Source organism: Phlebotomus argentipes, unplaced genomic scaffold (genome assembly GCF_947086385.1).
Source record: "Phlebotomus argentipes unplaced genomic scaffold, Phlebotomus argentipes genome assembly contig_2, whole genome shotgun sequence".
NCBI classification, from domain to species: domain Eukaryota; kingdom Metazoa; phylum Arthropoda; class Insecta; order Diptera; family Psychodidae; genus Phlebotomus; species Phlebotomus argentipes.
This window is the reverse complement of record NW_026776162.1, coordinates 6,329,660-6,351,385: the sequence shown is the minus strand read 5'-3', so window position 1 is coordinate 6,351,385 and position 21,726 is coordinate 6,329,660. Positions and strand designations below refer to the sequence as shown.

Here is a 21,726-nt window from a genome sequence, read left to right as displayed (position 1 = left end):
CGGTTTTTGGGAGTGTGAGAAGAGCCACTTTCTTCTCACTAAAACGCGAAAAAGTAATTCAATTTAGTACAAAAACCTCTTCATTCCCAGCGAATGCAGTTAATTTATATATTCCTATCCAATCTGTGGCGCTTAAATATTTAGCTGGCTGTGCTGTGTGATGGGAAAATGGTGTTAATCACATGGCTTTTTGGGTGCTGTGGGTGGGAAAATTGCAGTGCCCACAGAGCGCGAGGTGTGGCGCGAGATGAGAGAAAGTGTCGTGAAAAATTGATTGATTTCTCTTCACTTCCAAACTTCAATTAATTTTATTGGCGTCTCATGTACAAGACGTCGTCGCCCCCTTTTTCCACCGCACGCTCCATTCAATAAATCCACACCTCATCGCCACCACGCCCCACGAGACCCCCTCAATCAATTACAAAATTTCAATGCTCCTCTTAACACTCCATCATGTGCGTCACTGTGTTGACTAAATAAACCATGACGGCAGCATTTTCCGCGGCAAAGAAGTGCCATGATTGAATTACATTGATCCTGAACTCATCATGAGCTTTGACTTTTTCTCATTATCGCATATAATCAGCCATGTTCATCGCCAGAGAGCGGCCAAAGAGGGAGATGTGGCGGCTGCTGGTCCATGGGGGGTGACTTTTTCAATTAGACCAACAAGTATTTGCCCACTGAAGTTCACAGCTTTAAAGCCTCGAATTGAGCTGGGCAAAAGCTCGCAAATTGACAAAAATCACATCGGAAAGGCTAAAAATTACGAAATGTGTTAAAAAATATATGTTTTTTAATTGGTTCAACCACCGCTAAGGGTGCAAAAGTCACAGAAACGATTTTTAAAACTTTAAAATTATAACTCAAGAAAAAAATGATGCATTTTCGTCCCTAAAAATATGTCATAACTTTTCACAGATACAAAACAGCCGGAATTACGACGGTTGAAAGTTTTTATTTTTACAAATTTTCCAAGTAAAAGTGCCCGAAGACTATCAAAAATTGGCTTTTCTTACTTAATATCATCAGTTCGATCAACAAATGTCATTATTTTATTTAATATTTCAATAACTAACCAATAAAATCAACTGGAAGTTATAGAAAATAACTGGAATTGATCAATATCACCAATTTAATAGGAGATAAGAGGGAGTTTAATGGGAAATTGGGGAAATTACAAGGTAATTTACCCTGAATAAAGTCAAAATAGTCCTTTTTGAGGAGAGATAATTAAAAATTTAGCAATAATATTGCTGAGAAATTCACCAAAATTACCTTAAAACACATATTAAATTTTTTTGTGAATATTTCAGTTGATTTTGTTGGTATTTATTGGAATTTTTGACTGAAATATGGCAAATTTGATAGAAAAACTGAAAATATTATTCTCTAAAGTTGATTTTTAATAGTTTTCAAGTTCATTTTATACAAATAAATACTAAAAAATCAAGTTTCATTTTTTATATGAATTTTTTTATGGTTTTCAAGTAAATATGTTCATCAAAGAGACCATTTTATGTGAATAAATGCATTTTGAGACAATTTTCTTAGAAAAAAATGTACAGCGTAAGCGAATAATATTCAACTTTTCAGAGAATTTCTAATTATTTTCCCATAAAATACAAATCTCAAATCTAAATATGAAAAATCGGCCTTTCATAGTTTTCAACGGAAGCGCCGAAATTTTGAATACTGATAGAAAGAAATTTGTTTACTTGAGGCAAAAAGTGCATGAAGTGGAGCAAAAAGGGGGATGAATTCAGTGTTCACCTATTGTTTTCTTGCTTTCAATTTGCATCTTGGGTGAGAAGTGCTTGCGAGGCACGTTTTTGGGCTTTCGCATGGGAAAGAGTAACAGTGTTGTGTTTAGAGACATTATTCATACATCACGTATATTTTCATTTAGTCGTGAAAACGCGGGAGATGAGAAAAAGCCACGGCGCAACTATGAAGAAAAAGTGGCGGAGCACGGAATGTTGAGAGAAAAATCGTGGAGAAATGACGATAAATATTTCACTGTGTGTTGAGGGTGTTATGGAGTAAAAATTTATTCTTCTTGGACTCCAGCACTGCCACATTTTCTCATGAACATCACGCCAGTGTATTCAGCGACGCCCACCCCCGACTGTGGCGCCGCTGTACAGAGCACTTTACATCATGTAAGTCTTCATTTCAACCAGTTTCTTATCACCTCATCCCCGGGCTTTCGCTCGCACATCTCATGGCCACATTCTTCAGCGCTCCGCCAGCATGGAATTCAGTGTGGTTCATGCGGAGTTATTATGAGTGAAAGAGAACACGAAGTGCGTAAATGTTTGGGTTCACATAATTTAAAATTCTCATAATCATAACAAATGAGTCAGAGCTTATGAATAGACACTGGGGTGTGTGCGAGGGGCGGCTGAAAGCTCAGCGAGGGTGGCGAGATGCCGAAGAAAGCTCCAAGGAAGACATTCTACCCGTCATATTGGATGTTTCGAGCCCGTTTTTACACACATTCTTTATGTGAGAATTTTTCACCGGAATTTCAGCGAAGAATTTCTCACATAAATCTGAGATTGAAAGGTATAAAAAAAATATGCTATAGAAGAGAATATCTATTAAAATAGTTGATGACTTTGAGTGTTATTTTATTTCATGACACAAATTGCAACATTTCATCATCGCAATTTCCGGGAATTCGCTTTTCACAGGCATTTCCGAAGCAACACAATTAATTTGATTAATTCCGCTTTTACATCCCTAGAAATTGGCAGAATAATTTTGAAGGAATTCCGGCAAAAATTGATTCAAAGTGAACAAATCAACAGAAGTTATTCAATTCTGAATATCCATTGAAGGAGTCAAGAGGATCTCTCATCCTTTGCGACTCTTGTGCGTCGCTCTTTGAGATGATACTCCTCATCTTTTGCGTCTCTCGTGGGAGTAGAAAAAGCGCCTCTCCTGTGACAACATATGAGAGATATTTGTGTTTCTGTCAGGATTATGAAAAACCTCTGGGAGATGCTTCAAGTACATGTGAGAAGTTAAGGGTATGTTAGTTGACATGTTTGTCGCTATAATTCTCTTTTTCTCGTCAATTTCCAGAATACAAATCCACTCCTATTCCTATTGACACACACTTCTTCTCCTCCTCCTTGTGTGGGACGAAAAGCAGGAATATAGATATGTTTTATTGTCGAAATGCTGGCAAAGGAAGAGTTTCTCTTCAATTTCTCTATTGCAAAATAGATATTTATTGACCAAAAGAGGTTTTCCCAACATCACCAATGCACTGTCGACATTTTCAACAAGCGTTTAAGGATAATTCACCCACAGAAGACATTTACAGATGGTGGAAAAAATGTGCCAATTTCTCTTGTTATCTCTAAAAACACAATGAACCATTGCGAAAATAAACTGCGAAACGCATTAATCCTGGGCGCTTGATGAGGTGGCGAGGAGAAAAGGTATCTTTTTTTTCGAGTTCTCGGGGGTGGAAAAGTGAGAAAGTTAAATTATTAATTTTATGTCAGAGTGCCAAGGGTCTCGAAACAACCCCAAGAATCCTTGTCGCGCCGTGTTTAATCTGTAATTTTTCAGTGTCTTTAAGAAAAAAGTCCTGACTAAGGAGAGTATTAAGCTATTTTGTAATGCATATTTAATTACATGAACCTAATTTATGTGCTGTAATAAAAATTTTGCGCCTCATATGAGGTTGAATATTACATTTAATACACATTGAATTGCAGGAAAAGAACAAGATATGGAAAAAATGAAATTAAAAGCTGGAAATTAGTAAGTAAAAGTGAGTTTTAGCTTGATTTTTCTACTTTAAAGCTCTAAACGCGGAAAAAACTGAAGTTTTTTCGAACGAAACTGCTCAATTCTGCTAAGAAAACGTTTAATATTTCCAGATTAAACACTAATTTGATGATTTTGGGGTTTATTTAATCGCCAGAATAATTTTTAAAGCAATCACATAATCTAGAAAAGTAATCTCATCTGATCTTCTTATCGCAATATCTTCCTCTTGAGAAGAAGCTTCTTGGACATGTAAATTGCCATGTTGCTTCAGAAGAAGAAGAAGTTATTTTAAATTTCTGCACGAAGAGACGAAATCTGAGATGACAGATTCGCAGATTGTCATGGGTGAGATGATGTGAGGTCATAAGATGAGAAATACAGCAGAATTTATGGGGGAAAGTCTCGGTTATTGGCAGGGGCATGAAATTCAGTGAAATGACCAGTGAAAAACAGCAAGAGAGCTTTTCACATCGTAAAATAGTCAATAAACCTTGCAATAGTAATTTGGGGCGAGCTGGAGTCCCTGTGCAGGACCTTGTCATAATAAATTTGCTCAAGAGTTATTGTGTATGAAATGCTGGCGCGTGCATACAAAAAAGCGCCCGCCAGCTCGAAAGCTCGCAAGCTCGCACTCATTGTTGTTGACTCTTGGCCGCTGGGCACGGGGTGGGTTATAATAAAAAGAAGGGCACATTTGGGGGGAGGAAGGGAGGCAAGTGATGTTCCTCCTTAAAGCGCATACTGTGTGATAACATATTCAGCTCTCTGGCTATGAAGTAAACAATACATCTTATAAATATTTGACGAGAAACGTCATTATGATTCATCATTTCTTTCTGTGTCTGGGCGTTCCTCTCCAATTGTTCTTGTGTTGGAATGTGACGCCAAACAAAAGTAATTTTGAGACGGCAGCTGTACGGAATGGTTTGAAGATTTCTATATATCCTCTCGAGAGTGTTGTGTGTGATGATGTCGTTTCCTGCGATCTCGCACTCTCCCAACGCCCTCACCATTACCATCACGAGCGCCCCACACCGCGCTCTCGCCCCGCCATGAAAAAGATGTTGCAAAAAGGGACAAGAGAGCTCGTCCTGCAGATGCTCGGGCGGATGGGAAATTCTCATTTGGCGAGAAGGAGCGCAAGTGAGATTATGTAATGTGACAAAAATTGATTTATCCCAGCGATCATCCCTGTAATTTCCTCGCAAAACTACCCCTCCGAAAACATCAATGCAATTCATTCCCGCAATTATTCCTGCGGCTCAGAGATGATCAGCTAAATACTGTCCTTTCACCCTAAATGAGCACGCGCGTGTGTGTGTGTGTCTGCCAAAAAGCACCATCGAAAGCCTTCCTATTCTGCTCAAATAGGAGTCTATTGTGCCTGTGCTTAATGTCGAGTAATCACGCTATGCCACATTTTTTGCCTCTTATTTCAATACACCTGAGCAAAAAAGCGCCACCAATGTTGCCAACGAAGCCTGGATGGAATTGGGGAGGTTGAGATTAACCAATCTGCGACAGAAACGCAATTTTTGGTCAACACGAAGCAACTATTCATGGTCTGATGACGCGCTTCATGAGGCGTTTCAATTCTAATCGCGAGCCGCACAGCACAACGAATCAATTAGCTTTATTTTCAGTTGGCTTCGCTGGGTAATTATTTTTTGCTGATGGAAACTCACCACCTATTCTCTAGCATTCCCCACAAACCGCCCTTCCATCATTACTGGCTTTGGCGCTGCTTCAAATTTAATTGTGAATGTTGAGTTTTAATTATAAAGCTATATGAGGCAAAAAGAGGATTTTGTAAAGTTTAAATTACACCATTTGAATGTAAACAAGATAGTTGAGTTGAAGAGTGGATTTTTAGGGTAGTAATTCGGGGAATAATTACAGTTTAAGCAGTAAATATATTAGAAAAATTACATTTTTTGAAGTGGGATTAAATGAAAATTGACAACAAAAGCTGCGGAGAAAAATAATTTGTATTTTATGAATTTCTGTTTAATTAGTTTAAATGAATTTAATAATTTTTTTTAAATCTTTTATCCCTTTTTCTTTTTTTTTATTCTTTTGGTAATATTTTGAGTTTCCTGTGGTTTTTGCAAGTTTTTAATTATGTTTCCGAATTTTTTTGGTCCATATTTTACATTCTAAGTTGTTTATTTTTTCAATAAATTTGGAAATCTTTTTCAAAGTTTTGTTGGTGGTTTTTCTATCATTTCCCTAATTGATGCACATTTTTTAATAGTGAAAAATTAGAGTTTCATCTGAAATTTATTTGGAAAATTCAGCAGAACAATTATTTCATCAGTAAATATATTAAAAGAATTAGATTTTTAGGTGGAATTAAATAAAAATTACCATCAAAATCTGCAGAAAAAGATCACTTGTATTTTTTGAATTCTTTTAGTAAATGGTTTTTCTGTGGTTTTTAATGATTTGTGTAAGTTTTAATTAATATTTCCGAATTTTTTTCTAATTTTTCTATTATTCTCTTTGTTTGTGATTTTTCTATTATTTCCATAATTGAAGCATCTTTTCTAAATTGCTCTGTAAAATATAATTTCAAAGCTTTTGTTTGTCGACTGGACAAAGAGGCTCAGTTAGTGAAAGCCGCGGCAAGTGCAGAAGAAAGTGGTGAAATATTGCGTAGTGTGTTTTGCAGTGACAAATGCTGGGAAAAGCGGCGGCGAAAATGGCTTCGGATGAAGATGTGGAGTTGGCAAAGTGTAGAAATAATTATCGAGAAGATAGTGTGGTTGGGTGAGAATAGGAGGACGAATATATGTGGAATTAAACTATTATTCCAATTTATCGGAGCATTTAAGGCGAGAGAATGTGCGTTGATGGTAGTCAAGTCGGTAATTCCACCCCTTTTTCAGCCAGATATCGCCATAACTTTCACTATAATCACGCCAAAACATCCAGTGCGGAGATAACAAATTGAGACAAATCGTTTCGCATATTCTCCAATATGTTTAGTTTTGCTCATACATGTGCGGGCATGTGTGCGAAGAGGGGCAGAATGCCGAGATCCAATGGACACCCTTGTGTGCTCCGAAATACAAATGGGGTTGTAGTTGCTTGTGTGTATAATAACGAGAGGCCAGGGTGGAATGGTTGGACAGTTATAGAAATATTTAGGGGAGCCATTTGGTTTTCAAAACGGAAATTATCCGTATGTGCGCCCTGGACACACCGCCATCCCCTTTCATCCCCCGCCCCTCTCCGAGGAAGGTCACACGGGGCCCTCTTGGTGTCGCCGAGGACGAAAATGTGCCGGAGCAAATGTCCCATTTTCCACAATTTATTGAAATTTGTTTCTCTCTCATGACCTTTTTCCACCTCCCGCGTGTCTGGCCTTTTTTCCCCGTCCGCCCGCCGGGGGTGGCTTCACCAAGGAGGAGATAATACGGCTAAACAGTGTACAACACTTCCAAACACTTCCGCAATTCCTCTGCAGAATCTTCAACACTTCTTAGCGCCATTAAAAATGCGTAAAAAATAATTTTAACGTCCCAGAATTTGTTCATGAACAATTTATGTCTTCATTTTCAAATTTAATCTTCAGAAAAAGCTTGAAAAAATTCTGAATAAATTATGAAGTTATGAATTTTGCCTAATAATATGCTTTAAGCCTGGAAATGACCAAAAATGGCGAATATTACAATGTTTCCACTTAATAATGAAGTTAAATTTGCCACTTTAGAGCACAAATTCCAAAAATAACTTAACAAAGAGAATTCTCTGAGACATTTTTGAGGTTATGGTTGACTTTTAGGCTGTTTTCTATCTAATCTTAAGTTTTTTCGAACACAAATGCTTAATTTTGCCAAGAAAAGAGAACAATTCTTAGTTTAAACACCAATTAGATGATTTTGAGGGTTATTTTATCACATAACCTAAAAACAAAACGATCAAATTGAATTTTCCAAGCAAAATTATTTAAAAAAAATGCTTCAATTTGTTTAAACGGAAGCTTTTGCTGTGCAAATATTCATTTAAAGGAAAAACCGCGAAAATAACCAAGGCAAAGAGACATTTTTCTGCATTTAAGTTATATTTTTGAGGTTATGTTTGACTTTTAGGCTTTTTCTCAATCAATATGAAGATTTTTTCGCACAAAAATGCTCAAATATGCCAAGAAACAGAAAAATTTGATATTTAAATCTGTTTGAAATCAATAACATAACCTCAAAAAAGCGATAAAATTGATTTTAAGGCAAAAATAATTAGAAAAATACTTCAATTTGGTTGAAATTGAAGCTTTTTCAGTGCAAATATTCTATAATATATTTTGCCACTTCCTTTCAAGCTGTACACCTCTTCGGCCAATAATATCTGCCCCTTGGGAATTTTGGGCTGTTTTACTTAAGTAAATGGATGGGTATGATGGGTAATATATAGGATTTCTTTTGTACAAATATCGCACAATTATTGAGCATCGCTTGGCTTTTCATCTTGCGCGTCGAGGTCGTAATTCAGGGCTTCAATATTTATTAGCGCATGGCGACAGTGGAGCTGGATTTGGGGGATGGATTGTGTGTGTAAGGGATGGTCTTCTGGGGGCTACGCCGGCGTGTGTGTGTGGGGGATAATCAATAGAATTTCTGTAATTTCAATTAATTGGATGTACTAATTGAAATAGTAGAGAACGTATGCCTATTCCCTAATGTGTAATTATTCGATTTTATCAGCATATGTGTATTCGGCTGAAGGCTCCCTCGCATATGCTACCTCGTCATACACGCAATTCGTAGTTACTCCATGTACCGCCGGGTTCATATCCATCCGACAATATACGAGCATATTCGGTGGCGTGAAAGCTTTAGTGTGGCGCGGAGGGTGAGAGAGCCACGGTTGGGGCTACAAAGTGCGCCCTGTGATATCACCATATCCATCTATGGCGAAACACCATGGCGTATAAGCAGATAAATATACACAAGTGCCGTGGAATCCAAAGAGAGAGAGCGACTCATCATTCAGATGAGCAGCACGTACAGATTGCCACTTTACTCCGGTGGTAAAGTTAATAATATTCTAGATGAAGTCTTCTCATCTCTTCTCCCATGTTGGATAGGCGATAACAGCATTTTCACAGTAGAGACTCTCATAAACACACATTCAACCCAGTTGGGATTAAGGCGAAAGAAAAGATTAGGGAAATAAAATCCCGTCCAAAACTTCTTAAGCATCTACGAGAGCCGAGGATTTAATTAACCATCTCAAACTGACTGAGAAACCGTGTTAGTTTCCTTGAACCCATCATAATCTCATCTCATATATGGGGTATCAGGGATACATCTACAGTTAAGGACTCTCTCTCCCTCTCTCTCTCTGTCTCTAAATTTCCCATTTTCCATCTCGATGGCACTGAGAGAAAGACGTCATTGAGAAAAACTACAAAATTTGGATGGGAAAAATTATAAAAAATTGACACAGCATTATTTCTCTCTGTGTCTCAGCCTTGAAAGGAAGGACAGAGTTATCCTTGAAGTGGAAACACGTGGTATGATTTTGACCAATTCAGCAAAATTTCGTGACAGTAATATTCATAGAGAATAATCTACTGCCTTTCCAGAGGGATTTTCCACCATAAGACGTGAGAACATAATTCAAGTGGAGATTTCCCAAGTCATATGCTGGTGCAGATGCAATATGACGCTGCATTCCGAGATTCCCAGCGCCGATTATCGCCCCAGTGTCTTGAAGGAGTTGAGAAGCAATCTCGTAATCAATCCCGGGCCAATTGATGGAAAGTTGAGCGCAGAGTTTGTGTGTGTGTGTGGCGAAAGTTTTCTTCAAGATCATTCAAGGGGTGAGGAAAAGGAGAGGCATTTGCATAGTGTTCGGCTCACATGTCCCTAAACGCTGTATAGTAATTTCATTATCGACCCAACTGTGACTCTCTGGGCTCACTATGAAAACATTCAGCACACATTCACACGCATATTCGTCGGCATGAACATATGGTATTTAACTTTAAATGGACATTCCTCTCTCGAGCACTCCACAAATCCTCCACTCTCCCGGCACATAGTGTACATAACGACGGTCGTCACAATATGAAATGGGGTTGACGTATCGAGCACTCTAATACCTCACCATCTTACCACGTCATCTGAAACCCTTTTGCCTTTGAATAATATTTGGATGGCGCCAACCATTAGCAATTTTGTATACAATTAAAACTTGCTGACGGTCCCACATATTCACTAAAGGGTTTGATCTTTGAAAATTACCAGCCACGATTACTGAGCCACCCTCACGCCGCTCCCTATCTGCAAGTCGGGGACTTTGGGAGCCAGCACATCCCCTCGCTTCCACCCCTGAAGCTCCTGAAGCATCGCACACGGGTTTGGCTCTCCCCAAGATGCCAACAGCACACCTTCAATCTGTACACCACTTTAGACTCTTCTGAACGCCTTTAAAAGCGCTTTTTGACTCGTTTTTGGCTCGTTTTTGGCTCGATTTTGGCTTCTGACCAAATTGTGAGGTTATGAATCTTGCCTAAAACGCTTCTTGGACTCATTTTGATCCTTTAAACCTGGAAATTAGTAAATATAGCAAATATTTAAATGTTTCTACTGGATAATGAGGCTGAATTGTGGCGGTTTAATGCTCAAACCGCGGAAAAAACTCAGCAAAGAGACGATTTTCTAGACTGAAAGATTATTTTTGAGGTTATGACTGACTTTTAACCCGTTTTTACTGCTCAAATTTAATCAATTTTAAGATTTTTTGAACACAAATACTGAAATCAGCCAAGAAAAGAGAAATATTCCCAGATAAAGCACAAATTTAGTGATTTTGAGGGTTATTTAAACAACAGAATCTGTCTTAAATTAATCACATAACCTAGAAAAGCAATAAAAATAGTTTTTCCACTTCTGGCCGTGATATCTGCGCCTTGGCTCTCCTTTCGCCAGTGAAAAGAGGTGCAAAAGTATGGGCTAGATTTCTCAAGTTGAGACCGATAAAGTGAATAGATAGCTTTGAAGCAGTTTAGATAAGTTTAGTGTTATATAACTTCGCCTTTTAAAGTTCCACACACTCGGAAAAAACACTTGAAAAATCGATAAGAGTGTTTTAGTGTTAAAAATGCAGAAATTTACACCAATAAAGCCTTGCTTAATTATCTAATTACACCCTAAATTGTGTATCCTGATGGTTGAAAGGCAATATTTTAAGTATGTAGGATTAACTTGAAGCCCAACTTTTCCTCCCATTTAACAAAATATCGATAAATTGGAAAAATGCAAGACTGTAATTGCGAGAAAATCCAGCATAAGCTGGGTGGGCTTAAAGGAGACATTTTCCATGCGCGACTGCGTTTCAATTAATGTCACTTAAATACATGCGTAGATTAAAATGTTGCTGCCTCTATAAATATTTATAATGCCCCATTGAAATGCAAAGACTATATTTGTTCACATTTCCACATCAGCCCCCGTTTTTGTTGGCATGAAAGCCTCAGGATTGGCATAAAGTATCCAGCCACTTAATGTTGATAAGTGAACAGCACGCATGGATTTATCAGGAATCTTTAGTACAGAATTAACTCTTGATATGTATCTGCAAATGTATTAAATTTCCCTCCCAGATATTGATTAAACTTTAGTGAAAACAGCTCAACATGTTGGGGAATTTTCACCCTGACTCGGGTGGTGTGCTTTTGTGAGACGGTGATTCGGAAAATTGGGCAATAATTCACATGATTTTTATACTTTATGAACGCGACATTTTCTGAGAATCACTCTGTGTGTCTATTGCGTGAATTTTATTACATAAGCATAATAGATATATTTATATATATTGTGCCGTCTCTTGGGGAACTCTCTTGAGGCCAATTTGGTGTGTATTTGAGTCGTCTGTGCATTTTTATTTCTATAAATACGAATCATTGAAACAATTTAATGGAGCGTCTACGATTTAAGGTTATGCGACATATTTTGTGTCCTCCGGGCTTAAATTCTTGATTCAATCTAAACACCCAACTGTATAGTGTGCTATAAGGGTAGAATGTGAAATGCCGCCCCCCTCGGCATCCCCCCCCTCAGAATGCTTAGAGATGGAGAAGAATGGGCTAGAATTTGATATGCCACGGGATGACTAAAGTTACAATTTCCTTCAACTTTTTCATGGCGCTTTGGCGCGCTCTGCTGTGGTGTGTGTGTAATGTATATATGTGGGGTGGAGAGCGGGTGGCTTTTCCTCTACATTATTTTGTTTTATGTGGCATGCTGCAAGCTTTTAAATGGGCGGCGAGATATGAGCACGTCTGAAACAGTGTCACTCACTCTCTCTCTGGCCCAGCCACATTCCTCCTGCCTTACATTTTCCCGATAGATATATACACTCTCTGGCGAGGCGGGCGAAATATATTTTTATGACTTTTATGACATGGCGGGAAGGGAAAGTCATGTATGTCAGTGGGGAGTTCACTTCGACTCCACTATATGACCTGTCTAGTGCGCGATGTTGGGGCGAAGGAACGTGAGATGATTGTCCCTTGAAGCAATCGCGTGTGGAATCCGTGGAATTTGCACGAAAGTACACAAGACACTATCCAAATAGAAGAGGTCTCACAATGCCAGTAAACAAATTGCATATTGATGGTGGAATCACTCCGCCTTCTTTCCACCCTCTCTCTCTCTCTTCATCCCCCAAACATTGCCAGGCATTCGCCACTTTGCAAAACCACTCACCATAGATTTAATGTATTATTTACTGGGAAAAGTGGCAAAGCTACAGACGTACACATAGTGTGTGGATCTATTAAGAAATTGCCCCAGAAGATGTACAGATATTGTATATGGAGAAGAATATTAGACTCCAGGGAAAATCCACACACTTTCTACTCGAATGAACTCTGTCATTGTTGAAATTTGTGTGAAATTATTTCAAAATTCACTTAAATTACTTTATGATTATTAAGTTTATAGTTAACATTCACACACGCTCCCTTGCAAACCATGTAAATAAACTTCGCACAAGGGGAAAATCATTCACAATTTCAAAGCATTAACAGCAAACCTTTAATAAAAGGTTATTGTGTGAATTTTTCGTGAATATTTGATCAAAATTATAATATTTGGGTCATTGCAACTTAACGTTTTCATATCTTATATAACGAGACAAGTTGCAAGATGCAGTGGGGATTATTCTCAGTTATAAGACATCTTCATCTTTGACCGTTCCTGGATAAAAACATAGCTTTTATGTATTTCAATATGAGTTAGGAAACCAATCAGTTTCCTTAGAAAGGGTCGAAGGATGTTCGGAAACACATAACCTCAATCTGGTGCATTGAAATGTGTACAAATGACCACAAAAATCCAATAAATATGTGTTTATTCACATAAAAACATCATTATTGTCTATTTCCTTGGTTTTCACGTGAATTTTCTGACTCTTCTTTAATAAATTCCCCGCATTAGTAAATAATATGAATCGTAATCTTGCAACACCTTTTTATGAATTCATATTTTTAACAGCTTATTTCAAATGTTATGACTGTAAAGTTGCAACGAAGTCATTATTCAATTTAGATTATTTTCTCCGCATATTTCCGCTAGAGGGCAGCAGTTTAAAGGCATGTAGAAGATCCGATTAAATTTCCTAAAGGCTTGATTGATCCTAAAATCTTCATTTTCATACTCAAATGACTTGTTCTCCTGGCCAGGAACAAAGTAATCTTAATATTCATGATCAAGACACCTCTAAGATTCCTCAAAAACCGGCTAGAAGCTTCCTTCTTAGCTCCGCAGTGAGTTCTTCACGCTGATTCCATTGCATGCAAAGCTAGCCTGCAGATCTGGCTTGCGTGGCGCGATGGTCTTGAATAGGACGCGTGCAGAAGTGAGTAATAAATTCGCTCTTCATTTTTTATGAGAGACTGAGCACCCACATAAGCACGAGCTCATACTCTGTTTGGGGCAGTAAAGGGACTTAGACCCTGGGCATCACTATTAAATGCCATTCATTGACTGTTTTAATGCACTTACGAGCGCCATTTCCCACGGAGAATTACACATGTTCACACCACGAGCACGTGGATTGGTCCAATATTGAAATTCATGGCCATGAGTTATTTCCATTTATTACTTTTGGCTGCATATGAAATATCGTGATGGGCGACAAGTGTGCAAAATGCAACATAAAGTGGGGATTGGACGAGGCGGTCGTCTTCCCTATAAACTAGCTCATAAATATATTCAAAGATTCTCCGCCCGGATACACGATGTGAATTATAAATTGTGCTTTTAAGTTGCAAGCCTCGAAGGCAGTATTATCCTTGAGCTCTTAAAGGGGCACAGAATTTCAATGCCTCTGCATCTTGAGGCGCTGCAAACTATGTACAAACACGGCATTGTAATGAGAGAAAGTGAAGATGTTCTCCGGAGGAAGACTTCCTCCTCTCATCCTCCTTCTCTGGCGCTGGGGAGGGGAAATGAGTCCTTGAAAAAGCTCGAAGCACACCATGGTGATTTGCCCAAAACCAATCATTTCACCCTATTAATATTGAATGAGGCCATCGTCGATGTAATGTTAAAATAATACACAAGAGATGCCTGATAGCGTCATTCCTAGGAATTTGTAAATCACTCAGAGCGCATATCCTTGAGACAAAATCCGCAGTTCAGCTCTGCCGGGCTTTCATAACACAATTAATGTTGGCATATTCTTGATGTTGAAAGCAACCAATTTCTCCCCAATAAATGCTCCCCAATATATCATGTTTTATTAACAGAGAAATTGTCCCCGGGCGTGTGTTCTGGCAGCCGTTCCAGCCCATTTATGGGAATTTGTAATATTGAATGAAGTTCGGAAGACTCTCTTCTGTGTGTCACGTTATTAACATGGAGTGTTGCACGGACATTTAGTGGATTGGAACCTGTCACCCCTCCGTCCCATTCCACCCCCCAACGCTTTTTGATTTGTCAATTGAGGAGTCCCACTACGTCTCGCCACATATTCCGTCGCACAAAGGCGGCCAGGATAATGTCTGTGCACAGTCCAATTTGCGGCCAGAGGAGTCCGATGGACGCAATGGCACAGCTTGTTTGCACTAAACAGACAAACCGTGACAAGATAGACCAACTGTGTGATTAGGAAGCTACTGGGAAATCCCATCTGCGGCGGCAAATGGAGATATGATAGCTAAATAAATTGCTTGCAAATGAATTAACACGGGCTTTGCAATTCACGCAGAATCGCATGAAAAATTACTCCGTGCCTTCCGCAAATGGATTTTGCCAGTTGAGTTTCAACACTGAGAACAATTAATTGTAATTTTTCCCATATGGAGCTCTTAAGGAAGGCACATATAAAGTTTCCTTTGACTTTCCTTAACGATATAGTGGACAATTGCCATAAAAACATGGAAAATATTCTCTTTAATACTGTAAATATGTATTTTACAATATATGATAGGAAATTAGATTGATATTGTAAAGAAAAAATTGGAAAAATGGAGAAATTTGCCAAAATTTTTAATATTAAAGTTCATAACTAGTAAATCCGTGATAAAAAGCATTTACTGAATACATAATTCATTTTCATGCTTGAAAATTAGAGCCACAATTGCAGATTGATGCATTTTTCCAAGATATTTGCAGATTCAGATCTGAAGTTGTGTTAAAATTACACATTCAGGCGATACAATATGGTTTAACACATCTTGACTCAGAATAGCACAGAATCACCATTTTAAGCAAATAGCAAAGTTGTGTGTTAAACTAATATAACACATTTTTTACATTTCTTGTGTGACTGAGAATCGTTCCAAATTTGAAAAATTTGCCATTATTGTTGAAAATAGTTTCTAACTTTAATAGCCTGGCTCATTAACCTACAAAAAAGATACATAAAAAAATATTTTGTCCACATATTACCACAAAAATGGTAGGAAAGCTTTCCTGTGAAATAGTAATGATCAATTAAATGTGTCTACAATTTCGTGACTGTCATTCAATATGTAATATATGAAATTGGAACGTTTTTCATATCATTTCTCTATTCATGCATGGTAAATTGAACACTTTTCTTGGTCACACAATCTCCCAAGATTCATTTGAAAATTGAATTCTGCGTCAGCGAACGCACTAAAGTGAATCACAGGTGAATTGTGTGCCGTTGATAATTTGAGGTTGTATTGAAAAACAGGAAAATAACACCTAGATTTCACGTCAATATTGCTTGATTGAATTAAATCGTACGGGATTACAGGTGCAGGAAATGTTGGGGGTGGAAAAAAAGACAGATGGATGCACACAGAAAGATCATCTAATTGGAATGCGGCGATGGTTTGAGGGTGTATTTAATCAAAAATTGACTGTAGTCGGTTTTTACACCGTCGTGCCGTGATTATTTACTGCTGCCGAGTTAATCCAATTGCAGGTGGATTGCTCGAGCGAGGGTGAACTTCAGGGGGGTGGGAAAAGGCGCTCACCTGGTCGATATCCTTCGCCGTATCCGTGTGCAGCAACAGATCGTCGCAGGTGGAAAATCAAAAGCAAGCACATCCACACCGATGTCCCCATCCTTTCGATACTTCTCATCACGATGCTGAAGCACTTGGCATTATTTTAATGACTATTATTTCTGAACAGTCCTCCGATGAGGATCACTTCTTCAGCACACATTTGGTCAAAGTGTGTGTGTGTGTTTTCCCAAGTTTTCGCACTAATCACTCACTTTGTCCCGGAAATTTCTCCACAATCGGATTCTGATGCTACGGTTCTTTATGTCACAAAGCTGCGGAGGGTGGCGAATGGGTATTTTCCTGCGGTTTTTCCCTCTCGTGCTCACTCTTTCTTGTTCCACAAAATTAGAGTTTGTCGTCACAGATAACTCAGAAGCTCTCTGCGACACTCTTTTCCCCACCCGAAAAGCCAACCACGGATGGGGTGGAAAAAAAAATTCCCGTGATTTTGCCAAGTGAGCAAGAAACACAATATTCCCGTGACAACTTGGGGGCTCTTCTTCTTGCGCTATTCTCCCGACAATGGCGCCGTTTTTACACCATCACCAACGCCACATCGCTTAATGGTTGCGAATAAACCCACGGTGTTTTTTGCACGCCAAAATTTCTGTTTGTCACAATCACATCAGCCATTTCATCGAATATTTACACTGCTTTTTATCATGCCCATTTCCGCACACAATAGTCCAAAGCCCGCGCCACAGTTTTTCCTCAATGTCCTCGCGCGCAATGGGCGCTTTTTCGGCCGGCCGAAGCTCGTGAGGTGTCGCGCCACCCCTTCAGTGCCCTTTTTTTTCCCTCTGCCTCAGCACCAGTATTTTATTTCATTCGGGGTGCAACTCTTCCATCGGAATTATTTCGCAAATACAATCCGCGATTCTCAATTGGCGAGATGCACACCCCAAGCGATACTCATATTATGTCACGCGTTTGATTTTTTTCTCCCCAAACGCAGTGTGATATTTTACTCAGTCACGGCGCCGAACTTGTAATTCATACTGATGTTTATATATTATCGATTGTGGAATTATTTGATATGTTTGTTCGCGAATGCAACACTCTTTTTCATGCACTTGCAGCCTTTTCGCGCAAACACGGGCGTCGCATAATGATCATCATTAGATGTCCCGATGGTGTTCCACGGAAAAGACCTGTGTGTTATAGTGATAATGGTTACAGGGGACTTTTCCAGTGGATTTCACTGGCTAAAGCTCTCCCATTAGTGCACATTCAGCGGGGTTCCTTTTGAAGTATAAACACTAGCGAACTAAAATCACACTTTTGAAATGTGGTTTTTCAGATTCCTTTGCCGCACATATCTCGCCCAATTTTCCACGGATTTTCCTCAAATTAGGCTCAAATGGTAGCTTTTGAAACTATCTACTACTTTGTAATACATTACAGGAATTTTAGTTCCCTCCTTGTTGGTCAGAAACGATCCTTTGAGCGCAATTTGGTAAATTCATCAATTTTTTGACACACATTTTACTAAATATCTCCGAAACGAAAAGAATTTTATACCCGATTATTTTTCCTATGTGTAGAGCACTTCTGGGGCTATATTTCCCCCATATATGCCAAAACGATATTTCTTCTCCATTTGTCTGTAAAACAGGGTTTTCCCTCAACAAGTTTCGCTTTTTTATGCTACGCGCACCCGCCAAACAGGCCAATATCTCGACTCATTGGCTATTTTTACATGAATTTTTACAAAAAAAAATGGCAGAAAAGTGTTTCCTAGTAAATTTACTACACAAATTCACGATTCATGTTTGTGTCAAATCGAAAGCTTTTAAGGGCTTTTCAAAACAACTATGAAACATTTATTGGCTCTCAAATGCAATTTTTATTGGAATAAAATTGCAAATTAGATTTAAAAAAAATCAATTTAGAGCAATTTATTCGATACAGATATTTTTAAATACAACGAGAAAAAGCTTTCAAATACGCCCATTGAAGGGTTTATTTGATTGTTTCCACAAAAACCCTTTTTCTCATTTCAAACAATGCAAAAATATCCCTTCATATATACAGTCAATTTTAATTCATCCAGGCGAGATTTTTTTTCCCACTATTTACTATATTTTCTGCTCGACAATTATTTTCATGGCGCTCGCGCTCTTCAATTAGCCTCGAAATATTGAGTGGGTGTCGCGTAAAAATATGTGTATATATAAATATTGTGTCGCAGTGTATTGTCGTGTGCAAATATGAGATGTATTAAAAATGGGGGTTGAAAATTGACAGACTGCGGGCTTGAATTTCGATTAAATATTGACCTTTGCATTGAAACTCATTTTTCCTGTGTCAATACAAAACTTCCCAGCGAGTTTGCTTTCCAGCACGCCGCCACCCTTTCGGTGGGGGGGTGGCTCTTCCGGGGGAATTTGGGGCTGGCTGGCTGTGGTGTGGCGGCATGGAGGGTTTCTAATGACACCCTTTTCTGCGTCCAAACTCAACACTGTACGAATATAATGTGATAATAGCTAAAATAATAAAGTTTTCGTGCGTGTATTTGGGTTATACAAACTTATGTGTGTGCTTCAACCCTCAACTTCCCAAACCCTCACCCATCAAATGTGATTGTACGGTGATGTGACCTTTTCACCCTCCGATTCCTCCTCCCCACCGCTTTTCCCCCCCCAAAAACTGACGGTCTTCGCAGTGGAAAACCACACATAGACGCATAGAAAATTTTCGCAAGAGTTTCTGGAAGAAAGTTTTGCATAACATGAGGAAGAAAATGTGGGTCTCCGCACACTATATATGGACTTTTCCAGGCGGGGGTGAAGAAGAAGGTGGACGACAATGGGTGGCGGATGGAGTTGTGTGTCCCATATCATTGTGTTTGGCAAAACTTTTCACGTCTCCTCAACATGAAAGGGACATGAAGAAAGTGAGACAAGCAAAAATTCACTACAAACCCCCTCGCCATTGTTTGCCGCAGCCCAGGGAGGAATTTATTTACTTTTTTTCCTGCAAATTCAACTCATGTTTTCCCCCCTCCCAAATGTAAATGGATAGTGTGAGAAAATTGATCACCGTTTTTGGGAAAAAGATCCCGAATTGAGTCGGGAAGATAGAGGAAATTTGTTCCTTTCCAATCAAACAATTATTATTCCTTCTCTGTGTGCTAAAAACTGTACACCAATTGTACATAGTAAATGTGTAAAAATGTCATTTAAACACTGAAACACTCAATTTGCCCATAACAAAATCGTTTTGCATTTCTCGTTAAGCAAGCAAATTGACTGATAATTGGAAAATGATGAATAGGTATTGAATTGAAATTTTTTATTACTCCCAAGGGGCAGATATTATGTTCCGAAGTGGTGTACAACTTCACAGAAGGCTTCTATCTCAACATATTGAGGCATTTTCTAAATAATTCTGTCTAGAAAAATCAATTATATTGCTTTTTCTAAGCTATGTGATTGATTTAAGACAGATTTTGGTGATTAAAGAATCCTCAAAATTATGAAAATTTATGTAAAAAAGCTTAAAAGTCAATCATAACCTCAAAAATGTCATTTTAGTCTAGACAATTGTTTTCTTTTCCTGGTTTTTTCCGCGGTTTTTGCTTAAAAGTGGCAAATTTAACGTCATTTTCTTGTAGAAACGTTGTGTTATTTGCCAAATTCACTAATTTTCTGGTGTAAAAAGGATTTTTAGAGCCGGATTCATAACCTCACAATTTTTCAGAATTTTTTTAGAGCATTTTCCGAACAAAAAACTAAAAAAATCAAGACACAAATTTGTTTTAAACGAATCAAGGAACATTAGAATCAATTTTTATAATCCAAAATCTAAGCATTTGAAGAGCTTAAACTTCTTGAGATGGAAAAACCTGGATTACATTGCAAAAATGCCTTCAAATACGTTTAGAAGACTATTATCTCCCCCTTGATTATTCCATTTCCATAGTCATTAATGGGAAAATCAAGCACTACATATTAACATTCCCTCCATGAAAGGGATTAAAAAAAATAGCACAGATTCGTTCTCAGTACAGATTTTCAATTGCAATTAATTTTTGACCTCATTTTCCCAATATATCGCTTTCAGCATTTTCAATACACTTCAATTGATTAATCCTGTTACAGGCGTCAACCTATGTCATCCTGAGCTGTGATTAAAATTTATTCCTCCTGCCTCAATCGATATTCTTCCCTGTCTAGGAATCTATTTGGAGATCACTGAGAGATTGTCTTGAAACTTGGGAGTTTCCCGAAGTATTTTCAGTGTGCAAGTCAATATTGTGGGTATGTTTGAGAAATAAAGTTTTCACCTGCAATGTTGCAAGTGAGCCACGATGGAGAGCATGAGGAATTCCTAAAATCCTCACTTGGACTACTCAATTTCAATGGACAGCGCTTCGAGGATTAGAGAAGTTCTTGAAAAACTTGCCAATTGTTAAAGTTTTTCAATTGTATTCCGCAAAAGTTCGCCAGTACAGCAGAGCTTTTTGGTTAAACCATATAAAGAGAAGGAATATAAATTATTCAACCTGGGGCTACAATAGGGGTGGAATGCATTCTATATATGTACAATTACACTCATGAATTCGAGAGCTCTTTTCCGGTGGATAAGAAGACACAAACTTCCCTCTAATGATATTCTTACCTAAACTAGTGACGAGCGTGGTCGATACGGTGAGAGGACAGAGATCCGTTGAGTGATGAAATGTAGATTTACAGGGTGTATGTAAATCAGGGGGTGGGGGGGTGAAAACACCCCGGCACTCGGGACTTCCCAACGGAAGGAAAATTAAGATGTACAAACAGAAGCGGTGAGAGAGAGAGAGAGGAATATTCAATTTGAGTTTGTTGAATTTCGCCAGAGATACACAACTTATCAGATTAAAATATTGTGTCTCTTCGTCAAGGCTGTGTGGAAATGGGCGGTGGGTGGCGCTGTATTGGGCGGAAATCACCAAGAAGTACACAAACTCTCAGAGACGAAATGAATCCATTAGCAAAAGTGGAAAATGAATGAATTTTCTGCCCATTTCCTCGGACTTTTGGCGACTGTTTAAATACACTCCGGAATGTGTGTTAGCATTGTGTCCAATGCACTGTGCCTTGGATTATTTATTTGCATCCGAGCCGCTCGGGATCTTCTCATCATCTGCATACGTGGCAGTAATAATAAGATCTGAATGGAATTGTGCAGCAGCATCTGAGTGGCATAACATTTGGACTGAGAGGAACACTAGACAGATCTATATCAACACCAATTCACATCCTCCATCGGCAGCATCACACCCCAAGATTAGGGATGAATTGAAGACACACACACACACTATTATTTCCCATTATGCGTCCATTGAAATGAGAATTAGTTCCTGCATTTCATCCCAACACACTTTGATGCCAAAGGAGAGAATCACTCTCGCCATGCATGAGGAATTGATGATGTTGCAGAGGAAGTCTAACGAGGAGATC

The 21,726-nt window shown here is 38.5% G+C and overlaps 1 protein-coding gene across 1 annotated transcript in view; it reads right to left on the bottom strand.

Moving 5' to 3' along the window:
* Nucleotides 1–16,523, bottom strand: part of LOC132264584 (nephrin) — a 166,036-nt gene extending 149,513 nt beyond the window's left edge. Inside the window, exon 1 of the mRNA XM_059764832.1 lies at nucleotides 16,250–16,523. Coding sequence (XP_059620815.1) covers nucleotides 16,250–16,358 — 109 coding nt within the window. The 5' untranslated portion in view covers nucleotides 16,359–16,523. The remainder of the gene's footprint in view (nucleotides 1–16,249) is intronic.
* Nucleotides 16,524–21,726: the final 5,203 nt, after the last annotated feature.